This window comes from Papaver somniferum, chromosome 11, assembly GCF_003573695.1.
Source record: "Papaver somniferum cultivar HN1 chromosome 11, ASM357369v1, whole genome shotgun sequence".
Lineage (NCBI taxonomy): Eukaryota > Viridiplantae > Streptophyta > Magnoliopsida > Ranunculales > Papaveraceae > Papaver > Papaver somniferum.
The window spans coordinates 103,734,919-103,755,770 of NC_039368.1; the positions used below are offsets into that span (position 1 = coordinate 103,734,919).

A 20,852-nucleotide genomic window follows, 5' to 3' on the forward strand; every position below is an offset into this window, starting at 1 on the left:
TGCTGCTTTGGGCAGACAGAATTGGAATATCTGGGTCATATCATTACTGCAAAGGGAGTTAGTGCTAACCCAAACAACATTACATGCATGAATAAATGGCCCACACCAACCAACATTAAGGAGTTGAGAGGGTTTCTTGGACTCACAGGCTATTACAGGAAATTTGTGCAAGGATATGGAGCCATCAACAGACAACTCACAGAGCTATAGAAGAAAACTCATTTTCTTGGATGACACGGCCACAATGGATTTTGAACAACTTAGACAAGCCATGTACAACACACCAGTGCTGGCCTTACCAGATTTTTCAAAATAGTTTACTGTAGAAACTGATGCTAGTGACACATGTGTAGAAAATGTGTTGACTCAATAAGGAAAACTAATTGTTTTTTTCAGCAAAGGGTTAGGCCCAAGGGCAAGAGCCTTATATGTATATGAAAAGGAATTACTAGTTGTAGTTATGGATGTCACCAAGTGGGAGCAATATCTACAAGGAGGGAGGTTCATCATACTAACAGATCACCAAAGTATCAAATATTTTCTGGGCCATAAAATTACAACTGTACTTCAGATTAGATGGTTGATGAAGCTGCTGGGTTTTGATCATGAGATCAAATACTGAAAAGGAGTAGATAATGTAGTGGTTGATGCACTCTCCATAAGGCCACATGGTAATGTAGAATGAAACTCTCTAGCACTCTCCAAACCCACTTGAAATTTATACATTCTCTCAAGCTATTCTCAAGATGCTAAAGCACAACAACTCATGACACAGACTCTTGCTTCTGCTACAAGAGATAGTAACTTTTCAGACAAATTGCTGAGGTACAAGGATAAGATCTATGTGGGTGATATCAATGACATCGAAAAATCCTCTTGGAGTCTATATATACTTTTGCAGTAGGAGGGCACTCAGGTATCCAAGCTTCTTATGTTAGGGTTAATAAATACTTTTATTGGCCAGGATTAAAAAAGGATGTTTTGTCCTTTGTGTCTTCCTGTGATGTTTGCCAAAGGAACAAAAATGGCCACCACTTTCCAAATGGTTATTGCATACATTTCTCATTCCAGAGCAGGCTCGGAAGCATGTTACTATGGATTTCATAGAGGTACTACCTATTAGTGAGAAGATAAGTGTCATTTTGGTGGTGGTAAATAGGCTCACTAAATATAGCCATTTTATTGGATTACAACATAATTATACAACATCTACAGTGGCCAAATCATATTTGAATCAAGTTGTCAAGTTACATGGAATTCCTTCTTCCATTGTGTCAGACAGAGATAATGTATTACCAGCAACTTCTAGCAAGATCTTTTTAAGTCTATGGGTACAAGTTTGAACTTGAGCACAGCCTAACACCCCTAAACTGATGGAAAAACTGAGAGGGTGAATGCGTGTCTAGAAAATTACTTAAGATGTATAACAGGACATCAACCTAGCAAGTGGTTCCAGTGGCTTGCACTAGCTAAGTGGTGGTACAACACAAGCTATCACACCAGCCTGAAGATGACTTCATTCAAGGCCTTGTATGGTTACAACCCTCCCCAAATGGCTTTCCCAACCACATCAGTCACTTCTGTAGCAGCAGTAGAAAAATATTTAAAACAAAGGGATGCTATGATGGGCTTACTCAAGGAGAGTCTACACAAAGCTCAAGAGAGAATGAAGTTCTTTGCTGATAAGAGCAGGACTGACAGGTCCTTTGAGGTTGGAGATAGTGTGTACCTAAACTGCATCCATACATGCAAGCTTCAGTATCCTTGCGCAAGAACTTCAAGTTATCAGCTAAGTATTATGGCCCATTTTTCATTTTGCAGAAGGTTGGGTCACTGGCCTACAAGTTAGAATTTCCTTTAAGTGCTAAAATCCACACCGTCTTCCGTGTTTCTCAGTTGAAGAAGCAGATTGGCAAAGCTCATATACCTTCACTAGTGCTGCATATAGTTGATCATGCAGGAGAGGTTATTATGTTACCTGAAAAAGTTCAAGCTACCAGATCAATCACCACGAGAAGGAGGGAAGTTACTCAGCTCCTCATCCAATGGACTAATTCCACCCCTGAAGATGCTACTTGGAAGGACAAGTTGAATATCCAAGCTCACTATCCAAATTTCATCCTTGAGGACAAGGATAATTTTCTAAGGAAGGAGTAATGTTATGTACCTGGAGTGCCCCAAGTATTATTCTGGGTGCCTAACTAATTAAGCATTCATTAATCCTTTAAATGTGTTAGTTAGCTAGGTAGATGTTGCTACATGTCTAACTTAGGATAGTAGATTTCAGGGCTTCTGATTGGTAGCTATAAATGTGTAATAGAGAGAGAGTGGTGTTAAGCATGATTAATGAACTTCATTTCCTTGGATGCGTTCACCTGAACCAGATTATCTTCCTTCTTCTTCTTCTTTAATTTCGTATATTCTCTTCTCTTGTGCATCATCCTTTTTCTTGTCGATCTCCGATACTCCTTCTCTCGGATCTTGATAATAATTGTACTAATAACAGTATAATTATTAGGGGTGTACAAAATGTCTGAAATCCCGCGGCCTGTCATGTACCGCACGTATATGAAGGAGCCCCTTGGCGCCCGACATCATGTCATGGGCTTGCCCGGCCTTCCCGATAATTATAAGTGGACGGACCCGGGATTTTTTTTTTAAAATTTGGAGTTCAGCATGCTTGCATGCCTGATAGCCTGTTTAGTTACCCGGCCTGCCCGACTTCCTGATATTCATTCATTGTAATGAATATAAATTGCTTAAACTATCATTTGAACGAGTAACACATATATCATCACTCGTCAAGCCAAAAAACACTAAACTATATACTTTTTGTTATAGTGAATTATCTCTTGGGCTCGAGACCTGCCCGACCTGGCCTGTATTGTTTCACGGGAATGGATACGCCATTTGAATTAATTTTTTGCTACTGCATGATCTGACCTTGTCTGTTAAACTTAACAGGTAGTAAGGACTACAAGCTCGTCCGGCCGGGCCTGAATCGGGCTTGGGCTGGGCTGCCCTGCTCGATGTACACCCCCAAGGTTACCAACGAATTGGAGGTTATAAGAAAATGATAAAAAAATTGGTCAATATATAAGGATTTTTCTAGATCCAAATAAAATTGGTCAAATGAGTTAGATCTGACTTAAAAAGTAAACGCAATTACTGACTAAAACGTCATCGAGTCAGACCTAAATGAACCTGGCAGTCTCCGGACGAGTCAAATATAGAGGAAAAGGTCAAATGTAGAGGAAAAGAAGAAAAAAAATAGTGTTAGCGTATATCATACAAAAAAAGAAAAATCCCCAACGATCATTTAATTAACCTAATAACTCATGGTACACCGTCGAAATCTGCGGGAAAACTCAAGGATGACACAGCTGTATGGAACATTGAGACCCTATTTTTCTCCGTGACGAGCCTAGGGCTGTGTCCCGCCAGAGAAAAAGAAAGAGATTCTCCTTGTGTACGTAACATTACTCTAAATGACCACAAGAAACTTGAAAATCTAATTTTTACACCTCCAGCACAATAGAGCATTTAAAAGTTTGAGAGTCCTTTGTCTAACTGCGCTTTAGTCAGCCATTGAAAGACACTAGGCCTAAACAAGCAACAAACTTTGGGACTTGATAGCCTTTGGGAAGAGTTAAATTTGGGAGGAACAAAAAATCAAAGAAAAGGAAACTCGACTTTTAGTTGACAACTATACCCTTCTAGATGATCAAGTGTGTCGTGGGACCAAATAGGCTATTTTGGTCATTATATTTTGTTTATATAAAGACAAAAACACTGGATGGTGTGGAACCAAAACTGTAGGGTAGTGGTGCCGAAGGAGCAGCAACTAAGAGAGAGAAACTCGTAACGTCGCATTGAAAATCTTCACCTCGTTCACAAAGCCTTTTTACTATTTTTTCCCTTTCTCTCCCAATAATTCTCTGTTTTCTTCTTGCCACTTTGTAACTCTTATTTGGTAGAGTTTATTTGAAGAAGAACACCTTCTTGATTTGTTAATTTTGTTTCTTGATTTGTAGTCTAGTAGTAATGGGGGAGATTACTCCAAATTTAGATGATGGAGAATTATGGCTTCCTTCTGATATTTTACCTGACGAAATTTTTTCTAATAAATTTGACCCAAATTTCTCTACTGAGTTTAATCAATTCATGGAAGAAGAACCCACTTCTCTTCCACACCTCTCAACTTTCTCTTTGTTTGAGCAAAACCATATCAACTCTAAAGTACCTTCAATGGATTTAGACAGTAACTCCAAGGTACTACTACTACTTCTCTTGTTGCAGATTAAAATTTTGGGGTTTTTTTTTCCTTCTGATTTTTGTAACTTGTATTTCGTTTTGTGTGTGTTTTTATGGGTTTTTATTAGGAAATAATATGGGAAAGTCCATATTTAGGAGATATACATATTTAAGTTGTGAGAGTTATATTAGGAATGAATTATCTTGAGAACCAAGTCTTGTGCCTTGAGAGCCAAGTCTTGTGATTGTATAAATAGCTAGAGAATTAATGAGAAAGATATACCAAGAATTATTATCAATGTAGACGTTTATGCTTTCGCGTTTATCTCTCCTCTCTCTTGCTCGATCCTTAACATGGTATCAGAGCAAGGTGAGAGGGAGAGAGGAGAGGAAGAAAAGTATTTTCGTAAAGAGTTTGCAAGAAAAAAAAAAAGGAGAAGATTGATGTTCATGATGAAAATCGATTTTAGGCATGTTGTTGATGCCGAGAAAACATGGCAGATGAAGAGGAGAAAAAAAAAGGGCTTGTCAAGCTGCGTTAGGGTTTGAGTGTTTTTAAAAAAAAAAAAAAAAAAAAAAACGGCGCAAAGTTCTAATGATAATTAAACTGGTGTTTGGTTTTGCTTGAAATTAAGAAGACGTAAGGTATGTTGCTGCTCCAAAACCCGTGGCCTGTAAAGCCATGTTGCTGTTTTTCAAAGGAAGGAAGATGCTGTCATGAAAGCAAGGTTACTGTTCGTAACTTGTTGGACTGGAGAACAAGTTTTGGTCGCTGTTAGATCTGTCAAAAGCAGTGATTCAGTGAGGATGGATGCCGTAATAGGATCTGCTGCCAGTTGTTTTTCTTAGACGATTGGTGGTTGATCGATGAATCTGAGTTCCAGTTTGGTTAGAGTACGGAGCAAAAAAAAGAAGAATTGGTGGGTTCTGCTGGTTGTCGAGAAAAGAAGGCTGCTACAAGAATCTTGAGATCAAGAAGAAAAAGGAAGAAAAGATGGAGAAGAAATTAGTACCATGAAGATGAGTTGATGCCGACTGGATCAGAATAGGGAGTCATGGATGCAGTTGAGCTCGAGAAAGATCAATGGAAAAGAGGATACAGAGCTTTGCAGTGACGATGACTATAAAACGGTGGTTTGATGATGAGGACTCGAGTTGTTGCGAGCAATCGACGGAGTTGCAGAGAATGGTTGCTGCCAGCGATAGAAGGTCCTGCAGTCGTGTAAGGAGCAGTTGTTGTTAATGGTGACTTATGGTACTGGTCATTGCATTGTGAGAACGAGAGAGAAGCTTGAACTACAGAGAAGAAACCGAAGGGGATGGAAGAAGCTCAAGCTGTTGACTGCTGTAATAATTCCATGAAGAGAGAAGAGTATTGCCGATCGATAGTGATCATCAATGGCTCAAATAAGGAAGTTTGGGTACGACTTTTAGTTGGAATTTTTGGGTGAGATTTGATTAATCAAACCCGTGAAAAAGAACTGTTGCAGCCGTGTTATATAAAGAGGGTGAATGATTGATAAGGGAGTTGAGCAAGGTGATGTTGTCATTGTTGGCAGTGGCGATGATGATCTGCTGCTATTGTTAAAAGATGAAGATGGTCACAAGGTCCGTAAAAAAAAAAAAAAAAAAAAAAGGAAAGGAAGTGTTATTAAAGTTTGTAACAGTTTGGGTGTTACAAAGGAGAATTGTTACAGATGAAGAATTATAGTGTGACAAAAGGATGTCACCGTTAAGTGTTGGAAGAATTGTTACAGAAGCGTAACAGAAGAAAAGGTCACAGGTGTGACAGTGGACGTGACGAAAGAGTTGTAACGTGAAGAAGTGTGACAGTTTTGTGGCAGAGGTATTGCAGAAAGCTGTTAAACATGTTGGAAGAACTGAAGTGTGGTTGAAGAGTTTGTGGCAGAAACTTAGAGATCCTACAAAGTGTGGCAGACTTTGTAAAGACGACAAGATTGTCAGAGAATCTTGAAGAACAAAGAAGTGTGAAGGTTTCGCAAAAATAGCGTGACTGGAACAAGAGAAGAAGAAACAACATTCATGTTGTGAAGAAAGAAAAAAAAAAGAGAGAAGAAAACAGTCACCAAGAGGTGATGAGAAAAAGAACAACAATAATAGGTTGAAATCCTATGAGTTGTCGAGAGAGTACAAAAAGTATTCTATCGAAGAAACCAAGAAACCAAGAGTACAAGAAGTATTCTACGATAGGACCGAAATGTCCTTAAACTTCCGAAGATGGGACCGTAATGTCCCTAAACTACGAAGGGGACCGCAATGTCCTTAAACTTCCGAAGAGGACCGAAATGTCCTTAAACTACGAAGAGGACCGAAACGTCCTTAAACTACGAAGAGGACCGAAATGTCCTTAAACTACGAAGATGGGACCGTAATGTCCTTAAACTACGAAGGGGACCGAAATGTCCTTAAACTACGAAGAGGACCGAAACGTCCTTAAACTATGATCTGAAGATTTTTTATTCGCAAAAGCGTTGGAAGAAAAGAAAAAAAAAACCGAAATTAAATTTCTTTGGTCCAAGATGGGCATTCGTGATCTACATGCTCCATCTTGAGGGAGGGTATTAGGAAATAATATGGGAAAGTCCATATTTAGGAGATATACATATTTAAGTTGTGAGAGTTATATTAGGAATGAATTATCTTGAGAACCAAGTCTTGTGCCTTGAGAGCCAAGTCTTGTGATTGTATAAATAGCTAGAGAATTAATGAGAAAGATATACCAAGAATTATTATCAATGTAGACGTTTATGCTTTCGCGTTTATCTCTCCTCTCTCTTGCTCGATCCTTAACAGTTTTGCAGCAAATTAAACCACAAAATCAGTTCTGTGGAATGGGTAAAACACAACCTGAGATGGGTTTAGGGCTTTATGGAGAAACTCATGTTGATCACTATCTTAATGCTTTAGACAATGGTGGTAGTGGTGATTCTTATTTTGTATCAAGTCCTTACCAGTTCCATGACAGAAAACTGCCTCTATCAATAGTAAGAATTGAAAACCACTTAATTACTCTGTTTTTTCTTTTATTAGACTTTTTTTTTTGTTTCAGGTTGTTTATTTGTATCAGGGTTGCCTGCTTTTTTTTGTCGATATTTTTGCAGGTTGAGGATATTTTACAAGCAAGAACCATGATTTTGCAGAGACAACAGAATCTGCAACAACACTGTGTTGATGTTCAAAACCACTATGTTGCAAACCACTTTTTGCCGTTGCAGGTGTTTAATCGTGGGTGTAGGGGTACAGGTGTTTTTATTCCGCGCACCTCTACAATCACAGTTGCTAACCCTGGAAAGAATCAGAGTAAGTTAATGTTCTAGTTTTTGTTTTCTTATCTATTTACGTTCTAGTTTTAACTATTTACCTTTAATGGTTATACTCTTTTTTTTTAAAAACCTACCATTTTTATTACTTTTTTTCAAGTTCAAAAGAGTTGCTTGTATTTTGCATACTCTTCTTAACGAGAAAATAGTGCAAGAATTCTGAAAAATGTTTTCTCAATGTATGTCAGGTTTTTGGAAAGGAGAAGAGAGTATTGATACGGATAAGAGACTAGGAGACCAAGTCATCAAAAGACCCAATCCACCCTACTGATGCTGATGGAGTGTTCGGGTCAGTAGTAGTACTGAACTACTGATGATGTCCCCTGCCTGATTCCGTCCTTTTCCTGCAGTCTAAGCTCTGGTCTCTACTTTTCTTCAAATTAAATTTGTAGAGTTAGGAAGAAAGAATAAGAATAATATTAACATGAAATATGGTAATTTGGGGTTGAAGAAATAAAATTGTACTAGAAACAAGAGAAGTAATAAATGATTAAGAAGAAAGGAAGAAGCAGTTACTTTGTTTTTGGAGTATCTGTTAGTATGATTCATGAACTTATTGAACAATTAACCAATCTCTCCTTATTATTAGTGCAGTTTAATTGTCTTATACTGTAAGTATTAATGTGTATTTGTTAAAAATCATGTTCTTCTTGGATTCTTCTGTTTCTTATCCAATTTTAATGGTTGCTCCAAGAAACAAAATAGGGAATTCTACAAAACGGTCACACAATTAGGACCCGATTTGCAAAAGGGTCACACTGCTACGAACAATTAACAAAAAAGGTTATACTTACGTTAAATGAGCCGTTAACCAGGTGGGTCCCTAAAAGTCAAGTTAAATGGTAGTGTAGGATTACCGATTTGTCCCTGACCTAACCAAACCCGATCTGTAGCCGTAGATCGCATCACCTGTTGAATCTCGAGAATAATATGTACGGTCAGGAGAAGATTTGCAAAGACCAAATTTGTAACAGATAAGGTTCTCTCCTCTTCGTTGTTACCGCCTCTTTCATTCTAGGGTTCATTCTATTCTCTTTTCTCTGCAGAAAAGGAGATCGTTCAAAAAATGGAGTGATTTAGATTAATAACAGTGAGGGTTACTAATAGTTTGTTCGTGTATATATAAGGGTTAAGGTGAGTTAGTCGTAGCAGTGGTTTGGTAACGTTAATGGTGTTTATGTGAAGAAAACAGAGCTTCGAACGGTTGTTAACTAACAAGATCAGGTCACAATGTACGCAAACATAATGAGGTTGGTAATCAGAAACCCTTTTCCTGATTTTCGATTTTTCTTTGTAAACCCTATTTGAGGAAATGGGTTTAGGGATTTTTTTTCTCATAAACCCTAATTAGGGAAAATTGGTCTAATTATGTGTTGTTATCTGATAAGGTTGATTGTTGTGTTAATTTGTTAAGGTTGACTGTTGTGTTTCTGTTGTGCAGGAAATATGTGAAGAGCCCAGTGAGAAGTTTTAGGGTTGAACAATCTGATAGAAACAAGGTCAGGTTTTTTGATAATGTTAGTGTTAAGTGGGGGATTAAATTGCTTTAGTGATGTTGTCCATGCTATATTTCAGTTACCACCAATTAAGAGGGTTAACCTAACTTGGTTCAGTGAAACAAACCTATTTTACATTGGTAGTAATGATGAATTTTATGAAATGTGGGATAAAGGAGTAGTTGAAGATGGTGGGTATATTCATCTTTACATGAATATTACCCACAGGAAGGTTCCTCTTAGTGATGAGTTCCCTGAAAGTTTTGGTTTGTCAGTTGCACATAGTGGTTATTCAACACCTGAGAAGGCCAAATCTACTTCATTTCTACGTATTGAGAGAGATGCACTACCAGTGACTCTTGACCCATCAAGTTTCTTAACACTAAGAAGAGGTTGTTGTATAGTAAATCACCTGAGCTTTTAAAGAGAAGTCCTAGGTTGGTGTCTAAGTCTATTGCTGCAGTCATTGGGAGTTGTAAGAAGTCTTTATTTGTTAATGTGGATGATGATGAGGTTGTAGATGTTGAAACATCAGTTGAATCAAGACTTTCACAGTTGGGGTATGACAACAATATACAACTGACAAATAATGATATAGATGTGTGTCATCCCATTGATGATTGTAGAAGCCCACATTTTGATGATGCGGAACTGGGTATTGAAGTGTACACAGGATTTGTCAACAACTATTTTGGTGGAGTAGACTCTTTTGATTACTTACATCCACAACTATATAAGAAAAAGTGCAGCAGTTGGTTAACTTGGATTATGACTTATGATTGTGTTTATGTTATGTTAATATTAAGTTGGATTCAGTCTAATTTTCTTCTTTTATTCAAACTTTTGGTCATTACATTACATTTGTAGATCTCCAATTTGCTTGCATAAATCTTCCATCTGTTTTACATTGGATTTTGCAGCATTGAATATAGCATCAGACAACCATTGAAACTCAAGAAAGTTGGAGCATTCGAGGTAAATAATGTTATAGTTGTGTACATTTTGGTAGAACAAAAGCATCACAGTTCCCGTACACTTATTTTTCTTGCAGGCTTGGTTTTTCCATGGATAGTTGTTGTGCATATGGTTCTTGTCACCACAAGCAAAGCAGGAATGGGGAGTGGGGAGATGAACTGGAATTTCTCTTTTTTGGTTTGTGGCATCTGCAAACCACTCAAAGTACGAGCAGATTGAGCATCGCAAGAACTTCTCTCCAACATGATCATCAGTTTGAGCTTTCAACAACTTCCTCACTCCATTGCAAGGTACATTCTTACGCCTTGAATAGATCCATGGACAATCAACAGGATCATGCATACTAATCTCACATAAACAACAAATGCTAGTGTTGCTGCTTGATATAACTACTGCACTGATGCTGCTTGATGCCTCATCTGAATTGCAGAACCACTGACTTTTTCTTCCACTCATTTTTTGTTTGAACATTAGGACTGTGTTGTTTGTTAGAATGGAAAAATGAGTGTACATGTTTGCATGAATATAAAGAAAAGAAGAAATGCAATCAGTCCGTTGGGAACGGTCTAATTTTCCAGTCTCAAAAAATTAGCCACGTCAACGAATCTCCAACGTCAGCGGCTGTCCACGTCACCGAGTCTCAAACAGGTTGGGTTAAATGGTTAACTGCAGTTAAAGACCTTGAGTTGAAATGGAGGGTATTTGTAGATGGGGAAAAATGATTTGCTGGTTTTTACGGAATTGAGGAGATGACCGTGTGGAGAATCCTTGAACCGAGCAAATGCTCAACCTCACACAGATGCACTGCAATAAGGGAGTGCTTTAAGTTCGAGAGATCAATCTGTAGGACTCCGGCCTAAACCAAGACAATGGCCGTTCCAGAGTCAATTCGGTCATAAGAGAGGATGGGCTGATCTATAGGAGGGAATCTGAGAAATGTGTGAGATCAATGGTGATATAAATTGTAGGTGTGTTGTGTATTCTGCGTAAGAAGGTTCTGAATGATTGAATTTACTCAGTTAAGAGTGATTGCTCAGACGATGAGTTCGTGTAGACGAAAGATTGTCTGTGTGAACTTGTCGAGAAATTCTTGTCTGTTTCAAATCATGATTCAGAGACCTTTTATATTGCTGATTTGAAAACACCATGATCCCATTAAGTGTGACAGTTGCTGGAGTCAAATAGTGGGGAAGTGGAAAATTGTGTTGAAACCAGTTGCTCATCATGCAGAGACTTGGTTAACTTTCCACCCACTACTTTGCTAACTCCTCCAACTGATTGCACGACTTGCTCACATTCTCATCGTGTGTATGAACACACGTGCCGTAGACCGCCAGACCAAAATCCTAGTTAATATCCTCCCATTTGACAAAATTGATATCTCATGAATGTGGAGTCTGCAAGACATACGTGTATTTAGTTAGTCAGTTGCTGACTTTATGGGGCTATGAGTCCTTGTATTGCTGAGTTGAACATAATTTGCAAATGTTCTGAGACTCATGAATCGAACATGTCTGCTGAGACAGAAACTATCATTGTCGAATAAATGTTGATAACCTGAGAAAACTGTGTTGCTGAATCGTTGAATATTGATAGTTGAACCAATACTCCTTAGTCTGAGCAAATATTGCTAGTCTGAGCAAATGTTGCTCATCTGATGAATTATTGAATATTGATAATTGAACCAACATTCTTCAGCGTGAACAAATATTGTCCATGTGAGAGAATGTTGCTCATTTGATGAATTGTTGAATATTAATAGTTGAACCAATATTCTTTGGTGTGAGCAGATGTTGCTCATTTGAACAAATGTTGATCGTCTGAGCAAATGTTGATTTAAGATGCTGGCATCTGAGCCGAGCATAATTATTAAAATGTTGACCACGGGAATGTTTGAATCTGCTCAGAATTATGTTTTTTGCAGAGCTCTGGATTCGAAACCCTAATTTTGATTAATTGCTGAATTGATGATTTATTGAAAACCGTTCATGATATGAAGGAGGGACCGACTACATGGAATGATGAATCGACCGTGTAGCTCTCAGATGCTCAAGTGAGAAAAATACCAAAGTCTCCTGAAGACCAGTTGGTGAAAAGATGATTAAATGTTGGTTTAATCATTTATTAAAATAGTGCTCGTGTGAGCGTCAAGTAATAAAACCTAATTATGGAGAGATGAGGGATCGGCCAAGGGGGCATGAGACCGGCCCTTGGTGATCATGGGACCAGCTGATGGTTGTTTTAGAAAACTCCAAGTTATTTGGGAAGAGTTTGGACCCAATATGAGCAATTGAGCATATTAGGTCAAAATTGTTAAAACACGTGGGACCGGCTCTTTGCAAGCCTCGGGGCCAGCCTTGGTCGGTCAAGGAGATATGCCCGTGTCACCATAATGTTCGTGTCTCAGTCCTGAGAATTTTGATATTTTCCGATGAGCGTTTGAGCAACATTTTCAGAAAATATGAAGGATTCATGGTTTTGCTGAAACTGGGAATCTTCATGAGATGATGAAAAATAATTAATAAAATAGGGGATTTGCAAGGTGTGGGACTGGCCACGGCTAGGGAATGACCGGCCAGCTAGCAAGCTCGGTCCCGCAACACCTTTCCCAATTTTATGTATTTTCCCTGATGTGAGGGAAATATCATGAAACTGAGGAATTTCATGAAGTTAACGAATTTCCATGAGATTATGGAAATAATAATAATAAAACAGGGAGTCATGAAGTGCGGGACCGGCTACGGCCAAGGCATGGTCGGCCGGCCAAAGAGCCCGTCCCAAGACACTTTTCCTAATTTTATAATATTTTTCATGATTTTACGGAAATATCATAAAATCAAGAGGTTTGTTGAAACCAAGGAATTTGTTGAAATCAGGGAGTTTCCATGAGATGAGGGAAACATAAAAAAATAATAAGAATAAAATAAAGGACGTGTGGGACCGGCTAGGGCATGACTGTCCGTCTAGGGCCCTGTCCCACGAGTTTCCCTAATTTTACATGATTTTCATGACTTGAGGGAAATTTCATGAATTCAAGGAATTTTCATGGGATGAGGGAATTAATAATAAAATAATAAGGAGTCATGAGGTGTGGAATCGGCCACGGCTAAGGCATGGCCGTCCGGCTAGTGAGTCCGGTCCCACGACATCTTTCCCAATTTATTACTATTTCTTTGATACGAGGAAACACCATGAGACTGGGGAGTTTCCTTGAGACGAAGGAAATTTGCTCAAATGAAGGGATTTTCATGAGATCAGGGAAAATAATAAAAATATGATAAAATATAAAATTGGGCGTGGGACTGGCCACGGAACGACCGGCTGGTCGGTGGACCCAGTTCCCCAGCGCCTCGATTAAAATTTTATTATTTATTATTTTCTTCCTATTTTGCATAGGTTTATCGTTCCTTCGTGTTTTGGAATGCTCGTTTGTGCATTCAGGTGCTCGTTTGTGCATTATTGCTGAGTACATTTGCACCATTTTGGTTGGGGCTTACTCGAGAGCTGCTCAGATGCCCGTAAGTTGAATATTTATCACTAACCCGTGGAATTCTGCTGGGAAGAACTACAAATTGAAGTGATGAAATATTAAGAAAAATCGTAGAATATTGTTGAATATTCAGTTAACGATTAGAGATAATTAATTGATGGCTCTATACTAGAAGGCATATTGTCTAGGAGCATTAATCATCTGAGAATTGAGATATATGAGCTTGTTGAAACGTCATATTTCTCTTATATAGTCAGGGAAAACCTTGTTGCATCTTGAAGACGTTATTGCTCTATACTAGCAGGCATGTTGTCTAGGATCCGTCCAATCTTTTGATTCTATATAGAAACAATTACTAAAATTGCTCAGTATTCATGAGATGTGCCGTTGCCTCAGCTGAGAGACTACACATCTTCATATAATCTGAGAGACAACATTCTCAGTCAGATATTTTATGGCATGAGCTTCCATGCTTCAATGAGAGACATGAGCCTCAATACTCATCTGATTGCCGGATCAGGAGCATGTATAATTATGGTTTTACGATTTTAACCCTTGTCGAAAATCCACCATCTATATTAAGTCCCCTGCTTAGTGAGGGACAGTCATGTTCCTCAGTCAACACTGAATGGTGATTTTCCAGTTACAGATAAAATAAGTAATTGAACTTAGTCATAAGATAAGACGTTACCGGATTTTGACTGAATGAGCAAACCATGGTTTGAATGAAAACCCCAGTGGAATAATAGAGCGTCACCCAACGAGCATAAATTGGTGTAGAACCGCTGATTTGGTGTTGGAACCTTGGTCGGTTTAGGATTCACGGGTCGGGACCAAATAAGGAAATCCTTGTGAAATTAGGTTTTGGAAATAAAATTTGATATAAAAGGGATTAATCCTTTTTTTTATTTCTCTCCTCACGACCGACCACCACCCTCCTCTTTTCATCACCCTCACGTCCGAGCTTAGAAAGAAGTATGAGAGAGATCGCCGGAATTTTGCTGATCGTCGGCGCCTTCCGACCACCGTCCAGCCATACTCCGGCCGACACTGACCAGGTAATTTATTTTTATTTTGCTTGCTGATTTCATGAGTTTTTCATGCTTTGATCATGTTAAAATTTTATACATGTGTATATATGAGTGTGAGTTTTGTTGAAAACCCTTGTTTTATTAAACGTATGTTCGTTCGATCATTATCTCAAGAGACTAACAATAATCCCTAACCTGAGAGATATTTTTCTTTTGAAATAGACCTGTGTCCAGTGATAAAAAAATTTCTATGAGCTTTCAAGGAAACCAAAACTTTATCTTATAAGATGTGAGTTTTTCACAAAACCGAAAGAAACCTTCGTTTCAGAGAAAAACAATCATACAAAGGAAGAGATTTTTTTTTATTATGAGACCATGACATATTATATAAAATATAATGCCATATATTTATTTACGTGAGTTCGATCACGTTAGATAAAAAAATTGAAAATTTACCTGAGTTATTCACGTTAATTATTATTTCGTAAAATCAAAACATGGGTTTTGAGTAACCCTCGAAATTAGACAATTTATTTATGATGAAATATTGTCTTGGTGTAAATTTCATAGCCCAGCTGTGGATGTTTGTACTATGAAAATTATGTTCATGATTTTATGAAAATTATGTTCATGATTTTATGAAAAATCAGTATCGATTTTCAAGTGATAATGCTTTGTTCGTTACTGCAGGTTTCAAAGAACGAACTAATTTGGAGTGTTAACTCTTATATCACAATTACCGTGTTAGTGAAATTGTAAAGAGGTAAGAGTTAAGAATTACCATTTTTGTAGATGTCTGCATAAGTATTCTGCTGTCAGATTATATAACTCCATCATATTGTCGAAGTTTGCACCTTGTATGATGATACAATGAAGTAGAATGCTTTGTGCACACTACAGCTACTCCACAAGGATGTCTTACTCCTAGGAAAATAATGCTTCCAGATACAATACATGTATGGATGAGACTTCCGCTGGTGAAGAAGAAGAAGAAACTCCTGGGCTCAAAAACGTTCCAGACATAGATGATGTATTTTTCACGGTTCAACAGGGATATGATAAACGTCTTCAATCTCCAGCATTTCGCCTTTTGATAAATCCTAGAGAGGTCGTTCAGAAGAAACTGGTGACTCCTCGAGCAGCCATTTGATTTTGTCTTGAACGAGGACTTTTCCTTGTATCGATTATAGAGTTCAATCTTTCTCGACGGCCTTTAGAAAAATTCTTTGTATGGGCGAGACACATGCTGGGTTTTCCTCGCGTTAGAGGCATGTTTGATAAATCACAGGTGACCAGAGCTATCCAAGCATCTGGATATTTGTTCATTTTTCATGACGCACGAGGTATTGTAGCTCTACTTGCTCGCTGGTGCATTCCAACTCACACCTTCATATGCAGATAGGGATAGTTTACTATTACCTTAGAGGATGTAGTTGCTTTGTTGCATCTTCCTATCACATGTAACTTCTCTGAAGAGATTTCAACAGAGGAGACAACAATTTCCAATATCTTGACAGCCGAGATGGAGAGAATTAATAAGGCATCTGGCAAAGGTTATTATGCCCACTGGTTAACATACTGGTGGCCACGAGATATTCCTCTTGACGAGCCTGATGGTATGTTATCTATTGCCTCTTTCTTGTGTTTATGGCTGTCTAGGGACGTGTTTGAAGACATCGGAACTTTGTTAAAACCATTTGTAATTCCCTTTGCTATTAAGATGGCACAAGGTGAACAACTTCCCATAGGTAGTCTATTCTTGGGTTCTTTGTACTCTAACCTGGATTCCTTGGTTATAGACTCCAGTGTTTCGAATGGCTTTATGAAGATTGAATGCTACGCTAATACGATGTTTCTCCAGGCCTTAATGTGGGAACGCTTCAAGAGTTATGCACCTATTCCCTGCAATATCTTGCAAGGGATGAATGCTGCTGATTCTCGTCGTATTTTTCCTGAGAGGGATAATGCCGGGATTATGCGCTAGTCTACGAAGCAACCTCAATCTAAGACACGCTTCATTGATGTGTTAGACAACGAATCTGAGTTTAATTTCCGCCCCTGGGTGCTGATTCCTCCTTATGTTTCTCAGTTGCAAACTTTCAATACCATAGAAAGTATGACTTTGAAATCTGGCGTTGACTTGAGCGATGGCGAGAGATCTTTTATGTTGATTTGTACTCCACGTCACTTGATATCAACAATATATGGAGAATTTTCAGTAGAAGAATACAACATTGATAGAGCGACTCGTCATATGGGCATGGATCAATGCGTTCCAACTTTTCGAAGGAAGAAACCACCAGTGTAACAGCTTAAAACCTGTTTAGATCTCACACGTGTGGAAGAAGGTTCTTACTAGTTCCCTCGTTCTGAGCGAATTACATGTGTAACTCCAGGTTACATAGACTTCTGGGATCAGCAGATTGAGCGTTTATACGACTTCGTAATGGTTGGCCAACCTTTAGTGAAAGAGCCTCCTTCTGCTGATATGATTGCTTCTCGACCAAGATTGGAACACATCTCCGGCGACGATAAGCGAAAGACATCCCCAGGATGTTCAACAGTATGTATCTTTTTGCACATTCTTCATAAAATTAAAATAATTGCCTTTGATTATCGTATCAATTTATTTTTGCAGGAAGGTCGTGCTGTGAGACCTCGTCTTGAAGTGAATTTCTCAGAAGCAGAAACAGTCATTCACGGTGGAGAAGGTAGGAACAAGAATTGTAAGTTGCTGCCTAACACCATAAAGTCCCATGTTGTTTCTTTGGTGAGTTGTCAACACTTTTACGTCGTGACTTCTTCTATCCGCATTACCAGGATCGTAAAACCAATATTTGTTCTTTGGTTACAGAACTTTGCTCCATCAAGTATTGACGGTCTTCAATTCTCTACTGCTGGGCAGACAATTTCTGATTTGAGCGTTGAAGAATAAAATGAAGTGAGTACTCTTCCACATAGCCAAATATGATGCTTCATATATAAAATGTTAATTGTTTGAGAATATTTCCAGGATAAGGTCTTTACGGAAGTGGAGAGTGTTGATGCCCGTTCATCCTCGGAGAATAGAGATAAATAAAATTCCCAAGGTTCGAAACTGAATGGAAGTAATGAGCCTCTTAATGCTGACACGGGTAATTCTGATTCCTTGAATGTTTCCTCCCAGTTCGTCATCTTGTACAAAGCAGAGTAAAATCTCTTCAGATGAACTTGCCGCTAAGCGTATTTTTATGACTTTCACGCTATTTTCTCGCATATTGAGTGCATAATGATGAACATTGATGATATTGGACTGCTTGTATGATGTAGTTTATGATACTATTTGGTTTCCATGTCTAGATTGCTCTAACCTCATGTAATCTTCGTATTAGGTACCAAATACCGAAGTTGAGGATACTGAAATCAATAATGATAACGCGAGCAGCCCTGGAGTTATTGATGAAGAGACAACCATCCCTGCACTTAAAGGCCATGAGAGGGTTGTTACTAAAGTTATGGAAACCTCGATTGTTGCTACTCCAGTAGTAGAAGAAACCGAGCCACAAGTAGAGAAGACTGAAGAAACTGATGTCATGACCGTAGAAGTTGCTCCAGTAATTGAGAACCGTATAGTGGTGCATGAATATCCAAGTGCGGTAATTTCTTTTGATCCTCCATTTGATGCACCGCTTCCATATCATGAATTAATTGGTGGATTCAGCATTCCTATTGGATATGCAGGCTTGTACGAGAAGATATGGAGGAAGTTTGGTCACATCATTGTTACCAGAGACCCTGGACGCGCTTATGCTTTAACAATGAAAGTAAGTGTCATCTTGCGTGTTGTAAGTGATATATGCGCTAGGGCCAAAAATACTGTGACTCCAGATGTACTCTTTGATTGGGAGTTCAACTTGGAGAATTCTGAAAGACTTGGCTTCAACGTGAAGTAGCTGCGTGATAAAATAGATGCAATCAAGAAATCGTGTGATAATAACATACCCTTTCCCAATGATGTTATGATGGAGAAGGAGGAAAAGGTTGCTAAGCTGACTGAGGCGCTGAACCTGGAGAAGGCGGCTTTGCAAATCTTGAAGGATGCAGAGGAGCGAAAGTATTTCTTTGATGACTTTCTTTGATCTCTTTTCATAATCTCTTGAACTTCTGAGAGATGTGAGGTTTTATTTTGGTTTTGATATTGATTGGTTTTGGATTGGTAGATGATTGAGGATTTTCTTTTGGATTTGATAGATATTTTCTTTAAGTAAAATGAATTGGGTTTTGATAAATTGCTGAATTCAAATACTGAATGCAAGTATTGCAAACGTTTTGGAGAAATTGAAATACAGTGAAAGAAAATCTTAAATGCCAAATCCCAGGCGTCATGAATGCTCAAACGCCCAGTACCTCAAATGCCCAATAATTTCAGGCATCAAATTCCTTAAGCCAATTCCCGTGGATCACTGGAAGGGTCCATCCATATGTGTTGATCAATTTGTAGTAGCCTCCAGTCATGGATCTTTCAACCATGAAAGGTCCTTCCCAATTGGAGCTCCTTGCAGAATGGAGATCACGCTTAGTTGCCTTAAGAACTAAATCTCCTTCCTTGAATTTGTTAGGCTTGGTCGTCCGTGCCTTGAATATCTTCTGCTGATTCGGAATTCCTCGTGTGATGGAATTCCATGGTTGCAGCACATATGGACACTCGTGGAGAGGGGAGTATCCAGCATACTGTCTGCCATGCTTGGCCATGTCTTCAGCAGTACATCTTTTGAGAGAATTCTCAGTTTGAAGAAACTTTGTATTCAACCATTTGGCATAATATTGTCGTGGTGAATCTATCCACTCGAAGCTCTTTGTGACGTCTAAGTTGTTAGTAGGAAGAAGTCCTCGAACCAGAGAAACATAATTAAACATTGGTAGTATAGGGTCATGAAGAGGAATCAGACTTTCCTGAATACAGAACCTTTTGATGAAAGAGTGTGCACTTTCTCCAGGTTTTTGTGCTAATTCCACCAAGGATTTAACTTCCTCCAGATGTTCGAATGATGGAGTATCTTCCATTTCTTCTTCTGAGTCGTAGCTTTCTTCAATCGGAGGCGTTAGAGTCACTTTTCCAGTGTGAATCCAAGGTCGTCCAAGAATCATATCATATCTGGGATATTCCCGGATTATATAAAACTTGGCCTCAGTGCAGACCGAATTTTCTCTCACCTTGAGAGTGATGTGGCCGTATGCATCTCTGAGTGTCCCTTCGTGATCTCTGATTGACATGGGAGCATGTGTAGCTTCTTGTCGAGTAATGCCAGCGGCTCTGAGAGTTTTCAAAGGAATGATGTTGATGGAAGTGCCAACATCAACAAATATTGTCTTGAATTCATTTCCTTTAATATGCATTGCGGTGAGCAATCCACAGTCATACATTTTCTTGTCAGTGGCAGAAGGTTCAGGAGGTACTTCTGGAATCGGTAGACATTTCCCAGACACTACGTGGTTCAGGGCTATGAACATGTCTCACCTCTGTGCCTTCGACAGATAGAGAAATTCGCAGACATGTTCGATCAACGACTGAACTGCTTCTTTGACTGGTTTTTCAGAGATGGAGAAAGTCCTGACTGGGTGAGGATCTCTGTGTACTCCTTCAGTCCCCAAATTAAGCTCTCCCAATTCAACCTTTTCTCTGAATATACGTTTTAAGACTCTGCAGTCACTTGTGGGATGATTGACGAACCCGTGGAAGCGGCAGTAACGAGGACTTTCCATGTCTTCTTCAGTTGGTTCTTTCTTAACATATGGCAACTTGATAGCACCATCTTGGATCCAAGCATCCAGGAGTTCGATCACCTCTTCAATAGAAAGGGGAAAGTCAGGTGCGTCTTGATCAGGAGCCACTGTGCGCTGGTCAGGGGCTTGTGCATCTTTCTTATCCTTCCCTTGTGCTTTTGAAGGAGCTGAGGTATGCGGACTTCGATATGGTTTTATTTCCTTCATAGTGTCAGAGGTTCTCTTCCTTTTCGCTTTCTTCTCGGCGTCCTTCCATTCGTCTTTGTCACCAAATCCCGACCCAGCGTCACACCTTCTCCAGGTCTGAAGGGATCCAGTGCCCTTAGATCGACTCCTCCCGGAATTGTGTTATCGGAGCCGAACCAGGAATGGTTGTTAGTGGACACCGACCACTTTTCACCAGTTAAAGAGGCCCTCTTTAATACATCCAGAAAAGATGTTCACAAGGGCCAGAAAGACTCGGTCATAGAAAGTTAGACTACCTACGCGCTGGTAAAACCAT

At 39.0% G+C, this 20,852-nt stretch overlaps 1 protein-coding gene and 1 long non-coding RNA gene across 2 annotated transcripts; both read left to right on the plus strand.

Moving 5' to 3' along the window:
- Positions 1-4,044: 4,044 nt before the first annotated feature.
- On the plus strand, positions 4,045-7,866 carry LOC113324851. The gene is made up of 4 exons (XM_026573136.1): positions 4,045-4,272; positions 7,077-7,259; positions 7,377-7,575; positions 7,784-7,866. The coding sequence occupies exons 1-4, from the start codon at positions 4,045-4,047 to the stop codon at positions 7,864-7,866; spliced, it is 693 nt and encodes a 230-aa protein (XP_026428921.1).
- Positions 7,867-8,644: 778 nt separating this feature from the next.
- On the plus strand, positions 8,645-10,836 carry LOC113320318. The gene is made up of 4 exons (XR_003346033.1): positions 8,645-8,845; positions 9,037-10,066; positions 10,143-10,356; positions 10,541-10,836. It is a non-coding gene; the product is annotated as an uncharacterized LOC113320318 (long non-coding RNA).
- Positions 10,837-20,852: the final 10,016 nt, after the last annotated feature.